Source organism: Heterodontus francisci, unplaced genomic scaffold (assembly GCF_036365525.1).
Source record: "Heterodontus francisci isolate sHetFra1 unplaced genomic scaffold, sHetFra1.hap1 HAP1_SCAFFOLD_1074, whole genome shotgun sequence".
In the NCBI taxonomy this organism is placed as follows: domain Eukaryota; kingdom Metazoa; phylum Chordata; class Chondrichthyes; order Heterodontiformes; family Heterodontidae; genus Heterodontus; species Heterodontus francisci.
The window spans coordinates 155,188-171,379 of NW_027142137.1; the positions used below are offsets into that span (position 1 = coordinate 155,188).

At 50.4% G+C, this 16,192-nt stretch overlaps 1 protein-coding gene across 1 annotated transcript; it reads right to left on the minus strand.

The window, feature by feature from the left end:
* Nucleotides 1–147: 147 nt before the first annotated feature.
* On the minus strand, nucleotides 148–13,447 carry LOC137366665 (membrane-associated tyrosine- and threonine-specific cdc2-inhibitory kinase-like; the record flags this gene model as incomplete). Its single annotated transcript, XM_068028343.1, has 5 exons — nucleotides 148–373; nucleotides 6,772–6,864; nucleotides 11,213–11,463; nucleotides 13,019–13,191; nucleotides 13,341–13,447. Coding segments are annotated over 5 exons (814 nt in total), but the record flags the coding sequence as incomplete, so codon positions are not given.
* Between the last annotated feature and the right edge of the window lie 2,745 nt (nucleotides 13,448–16,192).

The following is a 16,192-nucleotide window of genomic DNA, read 5'->3' on the forward strand; positions in this document are numbered from 1 at the left end:
TCAGTCCTCAGGCACTGGAGACGCGGACTGGGGGGCGTGAAACGGCAGCGAGGGCTCCCACGGCCGAACAGCCAGCGGCCCCCGCGTCGTCACCCCCTTCCCCCCCCCCACCCCGCAACAACTCTGCACCTACCTCCCCACCCCCGCCCCCACCACCGCAGGCCGGACGGAGCCGCAGGAGGCTCAGCTGCAGTCGATAGACTCGTCGAACAGGCTGAGGAGGTTACGGGGCTCGAAGGCGGCCCGGGTCACGGGCAGGCTGTCGTCCTCCAAGAGCAGGAAGCGGGGGGCCGCGGGCCCTGGCGAGAGGAGGCCGCACGGGGAGTCCTGGCTGATGCGGCTGAGGTTCGGGCTGGCCCGGTAGGACGACGACCTGCGGAAGGTTTCAGAAACCAGGAAAATCATCAACAGTGTCCGGTTCGGCAGACATAATCAACAAACAGCCCCGCACGATTAGATTCCAGTCTGTAACTCACTCCCGGGTATCTGTTATTCTATATATAAACCACCCGAACCCCTCAATTAGATTCCAGTCTGTAACTCACTCCCGGGTATCTGTTATTCTATATATAAACCCCCCCAAACCCCTTGATTAGATTCCAGTCTGTAACTCACTCCCGGGTATCTGTTATTCTATATATAAACCCCCTGAACCCCTCGATTAGATTCCAGTCTGTAACTCACTCCCGGGTATCTGTTATTCTATATATAAACCCCACCGAACCTCTCGATTAGATTCCAGTCTGTAACTCACTCCCGGGTATCTGTTATTCTATATATAAACCCCCTGAACCCCTCGATTAGATTCCAGTCTGTAACTCACTCCCGGGTATCTGTTATTCTATATATAAACCCCCCGAACCCCTCGATTAGATTCCAGTCTGTAACTCACTCCCGGGTATCTGTTATTCTCTATATAAAACCCCCCGAACCCCTCGATTAAATTCCAGTCTGTAACTCACTCCCGGGTATCTGTTATTCTATATATAAACCCCCCGAACCCCTCGATTAGATTCCAGTCTGTAACTCACTCCGGGTATCTGTTATTCTATATATAAACCCCCCCAAACCCCTCGATTAGATTCCAGTCTGTAACTCACTCCCGGGTATCTGTTATTCTATATATAAACCCCCCGAACCCCTCGATTAGATTCCAGTCTGTAACTCACTCCCGGGTATCTGTTATTCCATATATAAACCCCACCGAACACCTCGATTAGATTCCAGTCTGTAACTCACTCCCGGGTATCTGTTATTCTATATATAAACCACCCGAACCCCTCGATCAGATTCCAGTCTGTAACTCACTCCCGAATATCTGTTATTCTATATATAAACCACCCGAACCCCTCGATTAGATTCCAGTCTGTAACTCACTCCCGGGTATCTGTTATTCTATATATAAACCACCCGAACCCCTCGATTAGATTCCAGTCTGTAACTCACTCTCGGGTATCTGTTATTCTATATATAAACCCCCCCGAACCCCTCGATTAGATTCCAGTCTGTAACTCACTCCCGGGTATCTGTTATTCTATATATAAACCACCCGAACCCCTCGATTAGATTCCAGTCTGTAACTCACTCCCGGGTATCTGTTATTCTATATATAAACCACCCGAACCCCTCGATTAGATTCCAGTCTGTAACTCACTCCGGGTATCTGTTATTCTATATATAAACCCCCCCAAACCCCTCGATTAGATTCCAGTCTGTAACTCACTCCCGGTATCTGTTATTCTATATATAAACCCCACCGAACCTCTCGATTAGATTCCAGTCTGTAACTCACTCCCGGGTATCTGTTATTCTATATATAAACCACCCCGAACCACTCGATTAAATTCCAGTCTGTAACTCACTCCCGGGTATCTGTTATTCTATATATAAACCCCACCGAACCTCTCGATTAGATTCCAGTCTGTAACTCACTCCCGGGTATCTGTTATTCTATATATAAACCACCCCGAACCCCTCGATTAGATTCCAGTCTGTAACTCACTCCCGGGTATCTGTTATTCCATATATAAACCCCACCGAACACCTCGATTAGATTCCAGTCTGTAACTCACTCCCGGGTATCTGTTATTCTATATATAAACCACCCGAACCCCTCGATCAGATTCCAGTCTGTAACTCACTCCCGAATATCTGTTATTCTATATATAAACCACCCGAACCCCTCGATTAGATTCCAGTCTGTAACTCACTCCCGGGTATCTGTTATTCTATATATAAACCACCCGAACCCCTCGATTAGATTCCAGTCTGTAACTCACTCTCGGGTATCTGTTATTCTATATATAAACCCCCCCGAACCCCTCGATTAGATTCCAGTCTGTAACTCACTCCCGGGTATCTGTTATTCTATATATAAACCACCCGAACCCCTCGATTAGATTCCAGTCTGTAACTCACTCCCGGGTATCTGTTATTCTATATATAAACCACCCGAACCCTTCGATTAGATTCCAGTCTGTAACTCACTCCGGGTATCTGTTATTCTATATATAAACCCCCCCAAACCCCTCGATTAGATTCCAGTCTGTAACTCACTCCCGGTATCTGTTATTCTATATATAAACCCCACCGAACCTCTCGATTAGATTCCAGTCTGTAACTCACTCCCGGGTATCTGTTATTCTATATATAAACCACCCCGAACCACTCGATTAGATTCCAGTCTGTAACTCACTCCCGGGTATCTGTTATTCTATATATAAACCACCCCGAACCACTCGATTAGATTCCAGTCTGTAGCTCACTCCCGAATATCTGTTATTCTATATATAAACCACCCGAACCCCTCGATTAGATTCCAGTCTGTAACTCACTCCCGGGTATCTGTTATTCCATATATAAACCACCCGAACCCCTCGATTAGATTCCAGTCTGTAACTCACTCTCGGGTATCTGTTATTCTATATATAAACCCCCCCGAACCCCTCGATTAGATTCCAGTCTGTAACTCACTCCCGGGTATCTGTTATTCTATATATAAACCACCCGAACCCCTCGATTAGATTCCAGTCTGTAACTCACTCCCGGGTATCTGTTATTCTATATTGAAACCCCCCGAATCCCTCGATTAGATTCCAGTCTGTAACTCACTCCCGGGTATCTGTTATTCTATATATAAACCACCCGAACCCCTCGATTAGATTCCAGTCTGTAACTCACTCCCGGGTATCTGTTATTCTATATATAAACCCCCCGAACCCCTCGATTAGATTCCAGTCTGTAACTCACTCCCGGGTATCTGTTATTCTATATATAAACCCCCCCAAACCCCTTGATTAGATTCCAGTCTGTAACTCACTCCCGGTATCTGTTATTCTATATATAAACCCCACCGAACCTCTCGATTAGATTCCAGTCTGTAACTCACTCCCGGGTATCTGTTATTCTATATATAAACCCCCTGAACCCCTCGATTAGATTCCAGTCTGTAACTCACTCCCGGGTATCTGTTATTCTATATATAAACCCCCCGAACCCCTCGATTAGATTCCAGTCTGTAACTCACTCCCGGGTATCTGTTATTCTCTATATAAAACCCCCCGAACCCCTCGATTAAATTCCAGTCTGTAACTCACTCCCGGGTATCTGTTATTCTATATATAAACCCCCCGAACCCCTCGATTAGATTCCAGTCTGTAACTCACTCCGGGTATCTGTTATTCTATATATAAACCCCCCCAAACCCCTCGATTAGATTCCAGTCTGTAACTCACTCCCGGGTATCTGTTATTCTATATATAAACCCCCCGAACCCCTCGATTAGATTCCAGTCTGTAACTCACTCCCGGGTATCTGTTATTCCATATATAAACCCCACCGAACACCTCGATTAGATTCCAGTCTGTAACTCACTCCCGGGTATCTGTTATTCTGTATATAAACCACCCGAACCCCTCGATCAGATTCCAGTCTGTAACTCACTCCCGAATATCTGTTATTCTATATATAAACCACCCGAACCCCTCGATTAGATTCCAGTCTGTAACTCACTCCCGGGTATCTGTTATTCTATATATAAACCACCCGAACCCCTCGATTAGATTCCAGTCTGTAACTCACTCTCGGGTATCTGTTATTCTATATATAAACCCCCCCGAACCCCTCGATTAGATTCCAGTCTGTAACTCACTCCCGGGTATCTGTTATTCTATATATAAACCACCCGAACCCCTCGATTAGATTCCAGTCTGTAACTCACTCCCGGGTATCTGTTATTCTATATATAAACCACCCGAACCCCTCGATTAGATTCCAGTCTGTAACTCACTCCGGGTATCTGTTATTCTATATATAAACCCCCCCAAACCCCTCGATTAGATTCCAGTCTGTAACTCACTCCCGGTATCTGTTATTCTATATATAAACCCCACCGAACCTCTCGATTAGATTCCAGTCTGTAACTCACTCCCGGGTATCTGTTATTCTATATATAAACCACCCCGAACCACTCGATTAAATTCCAGTCTGTAACTCACTCCCGGGTATCTGTTATTCTATATATAAACCCCACCGAACCTCTCGATTAGATTCCAGTCTGTAACTCACTCCCGGGTATCTGTTATTCTATATATAAACCCCCCCGAACCCCTCGATTAGATTCCAGTCTGTAACTCACTCCCGGGTATCTGTTATTCTATATATAAACCCCCCCGAACCCCTCGATTAAATTCCAGTCTGTAACTCACTCCCGGGTATCTGTTATTCTATATATAAACCACCCCGAACCCCTCGATTAGATTCCAGTCTGTAACTCACTCCCGGGTATCTGTTATTCCATATATAAACCCCACCGAACACCTCGATTAGATTCCAGTCTGTAACTCACTCCCGGGTATCTGTTATTCTATATATAAACCACCCGAACCCCTCGATCAGATTCCAGTCTGTAACTCACTCCCGAATATCTGTTATTCTATATATAAACCACCCGAACCCCTCGATTAGATTCCAGTCTGTAACTCACTCCCGGGTATCTGTTATTCTATATATAAACCACCCGAACCCCTCGATTAGATTCCAGTCTGTAACTCACTCTCGGGTATCTGTTATTCTATATATAAACCCCCCCGAACCCCTCGATTAGATTCCAGTCTGTAACTCACTCCCGGGTATCTGTTATTCTATATATAAACCACCCGAACCCCTCGATTAGATTCCAGTCTGTAACTCACTCCCGGGTATCTGTTATTCTATATATAAACCACCCGAACCCCTCGATTAGATTCCAGTCTGTAACTCACTCCGGGTATCTGTTATTCTATATATAAACCCCCCCAAACCCCTCGATTAGATTCCAGTCTGTAACTCACTCCCGGTATCTGTTATTCTATATATAAACACCACCGAACCTCTCGATTAGATTCCAGTCTGTAACTCACTCCCGGGTATCTGTTATTCTATATATAAACCACCCCGAACCACTCGATTAGATTCCAGTCTGTAACTCACTCCCGGGTATCTGTTATTCTATATATAAACCACCCCGAACCACTCGATTAGATTCCAGTCTGTAGCTCACTCCCGAATATCTGTTATTCTATATATAAACCACCCGAACCCCTCGATTAGATTCCAGTCTGTAACTCACTCCCGGGTATCTGTTATTCCATATATAAACCACCCGAACCCCTCGATTAGATTCCAGTCTGTAACTCACTCTCGGGTATCTGTTATTCGATATATAAACCCCCCCGAACCCCTCGATTAGATTCCAGTCTGTAACTCACTCCCGGGTATCTGTTATTCTATATATAAACCACCCGAACCCCTCGATTAGATTCCAGTCTGTAACTCACTCCCGGGTATCTGTTATTCTATATTGAAACCCCCCGAATCCCTCGATTAGATTCCAGTCTGTAACTCACTCCCGGGTATCTGTTATTCTATATATAAACCACCCGAACCCCTCGATTAGATTCCAGTCTGTAACTCACTCCCGGGTATCTGTTATTCTATATATAAACCCCCCGAACCCCTCGATTAGATTCCAGTCTGTAACTCACTCCCGGGTATCTGTTATTCTATATATAAACCCCCGAACCCCTCCATTAGATTCCAGTCTGTAACTCACTCCCGGGTATCTGTTATTCTATATATAAACCACCCGAACCCCTCGATTAGATTCCAGTCTGTAACTCACTCCCGGGTATCTGTTATTCTATATATAAACCCCCCGAACCCCTCGATTAGATTCCAGTCTGTAACTCACTCCCGGGTATCTGTTATTCTATATATAAACCACCCGAACCCCTCGATTAGATTCCAGTCTGTAACTCACTCCCGGGTATCTGTTATTCTATATATAAACCCCCCGAACCCCTCGATTAGATTCCAGTCTGTAACTCACTCCCGGGTATCTGTTATTCTATATATAAACCCCCCGAACCCCTCGATTAGATTCCAGTCTGTAACTCACTCCCGGGTATCTGTTATTCTATATATAAACCACCCGAACCCCTCGATTAGATTCCAGTCTGTAACTCACTCCCGGGTAACTGTTATTCTATATATAAACCCCCCCGAACCCCTCGATTAGATTCCAGTCTGTAACTCACTCCCGGGTATCTGTTATTCTATATATAAACCCCCCCGAACCCCTCGATTAGATTCCAGTCTGTAACTCACTCCCGGGTAACTGTTATTCTATATATAAACCCCCCGAACCCCTCGATTAGATTCCAGTCTGTAACTCACTCCCGGGTATCTGTTATTCTATATATAAACCCCAACGAGCCCCTCATTTGGTTTCACCTTCGATTGTTGGAAAATCCCTCAGACACATTACGTGGGGTCGAGGTGCTTGCCATCGAGGGTTTTGTGATGTTCTCGGGTGACAGCAGCTCACTGGCAAAGATAAAGCACAAGTAAATGAAACCTCTAACCACACTCGCAGGACAGGTACAGTACGGGGGTTAGATACAGAGTAAAGCTCCCTCGACACTGTCCCCATCAAACACTCCCAGGACAGGTACAGTACGGGGGTTAGATACAGAGTAAAGCTCCCTCTACACTGTCCCCATCAAACACTCCCCCAGACAGGTACAGTACGGGGGTTAGATACAGAGTAAAGCTCCCTCTACACTGTCCCCATCAAACACTCCCAGGACAGGTACAGTACGGGGGTTAGATACAGAGTAAAGCTCCCTCTACACTGTCCCCCATCAAACACTCCCAGGACAGGTACAGTACGGGGGTTAGATACAGAGTAAAGCTCCCTCTACACTGTCCCCATCAAACACTCCCAGGACAGGTACAGTACGGGGGTTAGATACAGAGTAAAGCTCCCTCTACACTGTCCCCATCAAACACTCCCAGGACAGGTACAGTACGGGGGTTAGATACAGAGTAAAGCTCCCTCTACACTGTCCCCATCAAACACTCCCAGGACAGGTACAGTACGGGGGTTAGATACAGAGCAAAGCTCCCTCTACACTGTCCCCATCAAACACTCCCCAGGACAGGTACAGTACGGGGGTTCGATACAGAGCAAAGCTCCCTCTACACTGTCCCCATCAAACACTCCCAGGACAGGTACAGTACGGGGGGGTTAGATACAGAGTAAAGCTCCCTCTACACTGTCCCCATCAAACACTCCCAGGACAGGTACAGTACGGGGGGTTAGATACAGAGTAAAGCTCCCTCTACACTGTCCCCCATCAAACACTCCCAGGACAGGTACAGTACGGGGTTAGATACAGAGTAAAGCTCCCTCTACACTGTCCCCATCAAACACTCCCAGGACAGGTACAGTACGGGGGCTAGATACAGAGCAAAGCTCCCTCTACACTGTCCCCATCAAACACTCCCAGGACAGGTACAGTACGGGGGTTAGATACAGAGCAAAGCTCCCTCTACACTGTCCCCCATCAAACACTCCCAGGACAGGTACAGTACGGGGGGTTAGATACAGAGTAAAGCTCCCTCTACACTGTCCCCCATCAAACACTCCCCCAGACAGGTACAGTACGGGGGTTAGATACAGAGTAAAGCTCCCTCTACACTGTCCCCCATCAAACACTCCCAGGACAGGTACAGTACGGGGGTTAGATACAGAGTAAAGCTCCCTCTACACTGTCCCCCATCAAACACTCCCCAGGGCAGGTACAGTACGGGGGTTAGATACAGAGTAAAGCTCCCTCTACACTGTCCCCATCAAACACTCCCCAGGGCAGGTACAGTACGGGGGTTAGATACAGAGTAAAGCTCCCTCTACACTGTCCCCCATCAAACACTCCCAGGACAGGTACAGTACGGGGGTTAGATACAGAGTAAAGCTCTCTCTACACTGTCCCCCATCAAACACTCCCAGGACAGGTACAGTACGGGGGTTAGATACAGAGTAAAGCTCCCTCTACACTGTCCCCCATCAAACACTCCCAGGACAGGTACAGTACGGGGGTTAGATACAGAGTAAAGCTCCCTCTACACTGTCCCTCATCAAACACTCCCAGGACAGGTACAGTACGGGGGTTAGATACAGAGTAAAGCTCCCTCTACACTGTCCCCCATCAAACACTCCCAGGACAGGTACAGTACGGGGGTTAGATACAGAGTAAAGCTCCCTCTACACTGTCCCCCATCAAACACTCCCCAGGACAGGTACAGTACGGGGGTTAGATACAGAGTAAAGCTCCCTCTACACTGTCCCCATCAAACACTCCCAGGACAGGTGCAGTACGGGGGTTAGATACAGAGTAAAGCTCTCTCTACACTGTCCCCCATCAAACACTCCCCAGGACAGGTACAGTACGGGGGTTAGATACAGAGTAAAGCTCCCTCTACACTGTCCCCATCAAACACTCCCCAGGGCAGGTACAGTACGGGGGTTAGATACAGAGTAAAGCTCCCTCTACACTCCCCATCAAACACTCCCCAGGGCAGGTACAGTACGGGGGTTAGATACAGAGTAAAGCTCCCTCTACACTGTCCCCCATCAAACACTCGCAGGACAGGTACAGTACGGGGGCTAGATACAGAGCAAAGCTCCCTCTACACTGTCCCCCATCAAACACTCCCCCAGACAGGTACAGTACGGGGGCTAGATACAGAGCAAAGCTCCCTCTACACTGTCCCCCATCAAACACTCCCCAGGACAGGTACAGTACGGGGGTTAGATACAGAGTAAAGCTCCCTCTACACTGTCCCCCATCAAACACTCCCAGGACAGGTACAGTACGGGGGTTAGATACAGAGTAAAGCTCCCTCTACACTGTCCCCATCAAACACTCCCAGGACAGGTACAGTACGGGGTTTTGAAACAGAGTAAAGCTCCCTCTACACTGTCCCCATCAAACACTCCCCAGGGCAGGTACAGTACGGGGGTTAGATACAGAGTAAAGCTCCCTCTACACTGTCCCCCATCAAACACTCCCAGGACAGGTACAGTACGGGGGTTAGATACAGAGTAAAGCTCTCTCTACACTGTCCCCCATCAAACACTCCCAGGACAGGTACAGTACGGGGGTTAGATACAGAGTAAAGCTCCCTCTACACTGTCCCCATCAAACACTCCCCAGGGCAGGTACAGTACGGGGGTTAGATACAGAGTAAAGCTCCCTCTACACTCCCCATCAAACACTCCCCAGGGCAGGTACAGTACGGGGGTTAGATACAGAGTAAAGCTCCCTCTACACTGTCCCCCATCAAACACTCCCCCAGACAGGTACAGTACGGGGGCTAGATACAGAGCAAAGCTCCCTCTACACTGTCCCCCATCAAACACTCCCAGGACAGGTACAGTACGGGGGTTAGATACAGAGTAAAGCTCCCTCCACACTGTCCCCATCAAACACTCCCAGGACAGGTACAGTACGGGGGTTAGATACAGAGTAAAGCTCCCTCTACACTGTCCCCCATCAAACACTCCCAGGACAGGTACAGTACGGGGGTTAGATACAGAGTAAAGCTCCCTCTACACTGTCCCCATCAAACACTCCCAGGACAGGTGCAGTACGGGGGTTAGATACAGAGTAAAGCTCCCTCTACACTGTCCCCCATCAAACACTCCCCAGGACAGGTACAGTACGGGGGTTAGATACAGAGTAAAGCTCCCTCTACACTGTCCCCATCAAACACTCCCCAGGGCAGGTACAGTACGGGGGTTAGATACAGAGTAAAGCTCCCTCTACACTCCCCATCAAACACTCCCCAGGGCAGGTACAGTACGGGGGTTAGATACAGAGTAAAGCTCCCTCTACACTGTCCCCCATCAAACACTCCCAGGACAGGTGCAGTACGGGGGTTAGATACAGAGTAAAGCTCCCTCTACACTGTCCCCCATCAAACACTCCCCAGGACAGGTACAGTACGGGGGTTAGATACAGAGTAAAGCTCCCTCTACACTGTCCCCATCAAACACTCCCCAGGGCAGGTACAGTACGGGGGTTAGATACAGAGTAAAGCTCCCTCTACACTCCCCATCAAACACTCCCCAGGGCAGGTACAGTACGGGGGTTAGATACAGAGTAAAGCTCCCTCTACACTGTCCCCCATCAAACACTCCCAGGACAGGTACAGTACGGGGGTTAGATACAGAGTAAAGCTCCCTCTACACTGTCCTCCATCAAACACTCCCCAGGACAGGTACAGTACGGGGGTTAGATACACAGTAAAGCTCCCTCTACACTGTCCCCCATCAAACACTCCCAGGACAGGTACAGTACGGGGGTTAGATACACAGTAAAGCTCCCTCTACACTGTCCCCCATCAAACACTCCCCAGGACAGGTACAGTACGGGGGTTAGATACACAGTAAAGCTCCCTCTACACTGTCCCCCATCAAACACTCCCCAGGACAGGTACAGTACGGGGGTTAGATACAGAGTAAAGCTCCCTCTACACTGTCCCCATCAAACACTCCCAGGACAGGTACAGTACGGGGGTTAGATACAGAGTAAAGCTCCCTCTACACTGTCCCCCATCAAACACTCCCAGGACAGGTACAGTACGGGGGTTAGATACAGAGTAAAGCTCCCTCTACACTGTCCCCCATCAAACACTGCCAGGACAGGTACAGTACGGGGGTTAGATACAGAGTAAAGCTCCCTCTACACTGTCCCCCATCAAACACTCCCAGGGAAGCCACAACGTCGGACCGTGGTTCAGTTAGCACCACATCGGGTCAGTCAGAGATCAACTGCACCCACTCCTCATGTTCCCGCAGCCTGCCGGCTGCCGCCTGATGGCCACTTACCTGTTGTTGGCGAGGAAGCTGTGCTCCCCGGCTTCCGGCTCCTCGGAATGATGCGGGAAGAGTGTCTTGGGCGGGATGTGCTGGAGGGGCAGCTCGAAGACCTCCTCCCCGAAACTGCTCTCCTCCCAGTCGCTGTCCTGGAATCCAGAGGGGATGGGAGAGGTGGGAGGGGTGCGGGCGCGACAGCACAGACACTGGATTAGCGGGTTGCTCACTGCGTGCCAGAGGTAGTACAACAGAGAAAGGAGGAACTATAGAGGGAGAGAGAGAGAGAGAGAGAGAACGTGGTATCTTAGCACACGACTGCCTCCATTGCAGGAATGGCCATGTACAGGTTATCCCTCGATCCCACCCCTTCACCCAATCCCTCAACCTCACAACAACAACTTACATCTATCCAACATGCGAAAGCCGTTCACAAAGAGCGAGACCGAGAACGTTGGTGACACCCGAGCCCACACGAGGGGGATGTCAGTGACAGGCCACCAGAAGCTCAGTCAGAGAAGTCGTTTTAAGGATCGTCTCAAAAGAGGGGAGAGAGAGAGAGAGAGAGAGGGGCGGAGAGGTTTAGGGAGGGAATTCCACAGCTCGGGGACCCCAGGCAGCTGAAGGCACGGTCGCCAATGGTGGAGCGATGGGAATCGGGGGATGGTCAAGAGGTCGGAATTGGAGGAGTGCAGAGATCTCGGAGGGTTGTAGAGGGCTGGAGGAGGTTACAGAGATAGGGAGGGTTGTAGGGGCTGGAGGAGGTTACAGAGAAAGGGAGGGGGGAGCGAGGGGCCATGGAGGGATTTGAAAACGAGGATGAGAACTTTAAAATCGAGGTGTTACCGGACTGGGAGAGTACACAGAGAGTAGTAGGGGCGTGGAACGCCCTGCCTGCAACAGTAGTAGACTCGCCAACTTTAAGGGCATTTAAGTGGTCATTGGATAGACATATGGATGAAAATGGAATAGTGTAGGTCAGATGGTTTCACAGGTCGGCGCAACATCGAGGGCTGAAGGGCCTGTACTGCGCTGTAATGTTCTATGTTCTATGGGAGCCGGTGTAGGTCAGCGAGCACAGGGGGGTGACGGGTGAACGGGGACTCGGTGCGAGTTCGGACACGGAGCGGGGTAGGGGGGGAATCAGCAGGAGTTTTGGGATGAGCTGAAGTTTACGGAGGACGCAACGTGGGAGAGCGTCGGGAATGGTCGAGTCTGGAGGGGAACGAAGGAACGGGTGAGGGTTTCAGCAGCCGATGAGCTGAGACAGGGGGCGGAGTCGGTGCGACGTTCCGGAGGTGACGGTGAGGATATGTGGTCGGAATCTCATCGCGGGGGTTAAATCTGACAGCGAGGTTGTGAACAGTCTGGGTTCAGACTGAGACAGTCACCAGGGAGAGGGACGGAGTCAGTAACTGGGGAACGGAGTTTGTGACGGGGACTGAAGACAATGGTTTCAGTCTTCCTGATATTTAACCGGAGTGAAATTCCAGCTGATCCAATCCTGGATGTCGGATAAACAGTCTGATAATTTACAGACAGCGGAGGGGTGGAGAGAGGAGGTGGGGAGGGAGAGCTGGGTGTCGTCAGTGTCCATGTGAAAACTGACGCTGTGTTTTCGGGTGATGTTGCCGAGGGGCAGCGCGTTGGAGGAGGATGGTGTGGTCAGCCATGTCAACGGGTGCAGACAGGTCAAGGAGGACGAGGAGGGAAAGTTTACCTTAGTCACAGTCACACGGGGTGTCATTTGATACGAGACATTTTAATTAGTGAGAGACACACAGACAGAGCGAGAGAGACAGAGTTGCTGACTCAACTCACCCTGTAGAGTGACAGGGCCCTGGTGAACCCGGAGTGGACCAGGAGTTCGATTTGCCTCCAGCGCTGCACCCTCCGGAGGATGGGCAGAGAGAGCAGCTTGTCCACTGAGGCCCGCTGCCTGAAATCGGGCTCCAGCATTGCCCGCAGCACCTGCAGCAGACTGGGAGATAGGCCTAGGGAAGAGGAGAGCAGACACGAGGGTCAAAACAGTCCGTACCCCTCGCTCAACACCGAGCTCCCTCCCGAGCCCCTCGCTCAACACCGAGCTCCCTCCCTCTTCCCTGCTCTGAACCCCTCAGCTGACAAAGGTCTCAGTCCTTACCCGACACAAACTCAGGTGGCAGATAACCCTGTCGCAGCTTCTGCCACCCGTCTCCGCTCCGGGGAAGCTCCAAGTTACAGCAGATCTCCAGGATCGACATTCCCAGACTGTAAAGGAGGAGGAGAGACAAAACATTTCAACACGGAGCCACATCTGACACAAGCAGCACGGGGCAGAGAGACTGGGAAAGGACAGTGTATCTAACACACTGTGACACCCGGTCACAGAGGGGGAAAGGACAGTGTATCTAACACACTGTGACACCCGGTCCCAGAGGGGGAAAGGACAGTGTATCGAACACCCTGTGACACCCGGTCCCAGAGTGGGGAAAGGACAGTGTATCTAACACACTGTGACACCCGGTCCCAGAGAGGGAAAGGACAGTGTATCTAACACACTGTGACACCCGGTCCCAGAGAGGGGAAAGGACAGTGTATCGAACACCCTGTGACACCCGGTCCCAGAGGGGGAAAGGACAGTGTATCTAACACACTGTGACACCCGGTCCCAGAGGGGGAAAGGACAGTGTATCTAACACACTGTAACACCCGGTCCCAGAGGGGGAAAGGACAGTGTATCTAACGCACTGTGACACCCGGTCCCAGAGGGGGAAAGGACAGTGTATCTAACGCACTGTAACACCCGGTCCCAGAGGGGGAAAGGACAGTGTATCTAACGCACTGTGACACCCAGTCCCAGGGGGGGGAAAGGACAGTGTATCTAACACACTGTGACACCCGGTCCCAGAGGGGGAAAGGACAGTGTATCTAACACACTGTGACACCCGGTCCCAGAGGGGGAAAGGACAGTGTATCTAACACACTGTGACACCCAGTCCCAGAGGGGGAAAGGACAGTGTATCTAACACACTGTGACACCCAGTCCCAGAGGGGGAAAGGACAGTGTATCTAACACACTGTGACACCCAGTCCCAGAGGGGGAAAGGACAGTGTATCTAACACACTGTGACACCCGGTCCCAGAGGGGGAAAGGACAGTGTATCTAACACACTGTGACACCCGGTCCCAGAGGGGGAAAGGACAGTGTATCTAACACACTGTGACACCCGGTCCCAGAGGGGGAAAGGACAGTGTATCTAACACACTGTGACACCCAGTCCCAGAGGGGGAAAGGACAGTGTATCTAACACACTGTGACACCCAGTCCCAGAGGGGGAAAGGACAGTGTATCTAACACACTGTGACACCCGGTCCCAGAGGGGGAAAGGACAGTATATCTAACACACTGTGACACCCAGTCCCAGAGGGGGAAAGGACAGTGTATCTAACACACTGTGACACCCGGTCCCAGAGGGGGGAAAGGACAGTGTATCTAACGCACTGTGACACCCGGTCCCAGAGGGGGGAAAGGACAGTGTATCTAACGCACTGTGACACCCGGTCCCAGAGGGGGGAAAGGACAGTGTATCTAACACACTGTGACACCCGGTCCCAGAGGGGGAAAGGACAGTGTATCTAACACACTGTGACACCCAGTCCCAGAGAGGGAAAGGACAGTGTATCTAACACACTGTGACACCCAGTCCCAGAGAGGGAAAGGACAGTGTATCTAACATACTGTGACACCCGGTCCCAGAGAGGGGAAAGGACAGTGTATCTAACACACTGTGACACCCAGTCCCAGAGAGGGAAAGGACAGTGTATCTAACGCACTGTGACACCCGGTCTCAGAGGGGTAAAGGACAGTGCATCTAACACACTGTGACACCCGGTCCCAGAGGGGGAAAGGACAGTGTATCTAACACACTGTGACACCCGGTCCCAGAGAGGGGAAAGGACAGTGTATCTAACACACTGTGACACCCAGTCCCAGAGGGTGATAGGACAGTGTATCTAACACACTGTGACACCCGGTCCCAGAGGGGGAAAGGACAGTGTATCTAACATACTGTGACACCCGGTCCCAGAGAGGGGAAAGGACAGTGTATCTAACACACTGTGACACCCAGTCCCAGAGGGTGATAGGACAGTGTATCTAACACACTGTGACACCCGGTCCCAGAGGGGGAAAGGACAGTGTATCTAACATACTGTGACACCCGGTCCCAGAGAGGGGAAAGGACAGTGTATCTAACGCACTGTGACACCCGGTCACAGAGGGGGAAAGGACAGTGTATCTAACACACTGTGACACCCGGTCCCAGAGGGGGAAAGGACAGTGTATCTAACACACTGTGACACCCAGTCCCAGAGGGGGAAAGGACAGTGTATCTAACATACTGTGACACCCGGTCCCAGAGGGGGGAAAGGACAGTGTATCTAACGCACTGTGATACCCAGTCCCAGAGGGGGAAGGACAGTGTATCTAACACACTGTGACACCCAGTCCCAGAGGGGGAAAGGACAGTGTATCTAACACACTGTGACACCCGGTCCCAGAGAGGGAAAGGACAGTGTATCTAACACACTGTGACACCCGGTCCCAGAGGGGGAAAGGACAGTGTATCTAACACACTGTGACACCCGGTCCCAGAGGGGGAAAGGACAGTGTATCTAACACACTGTGACACCCAGTCCCAGAGGGGGAAAGGACAGTGTATCTAACACACTGTGACACCCGGTCCCAGAGGGGGAAAGGACAGTGTATCTAACACACTGTGACACCCAGTCCCAGAGGGGGAAAGGACAGTGTATCTAACACACTGTGACACCCAGTCCCAGAGGGGGAAAGGACAGTGTATCTAACACACTGTGATACCCAGTCCCAGAGGGGGAAGGACAGTGTATCTAACACACTGTGACACCCAGTCCCAGAGGGGGAAAGGACAGTGTATCTAACACACTGTGACACCCAGTCCCAGAGAGGGAAAGGACAGTGTATCTAACACACTG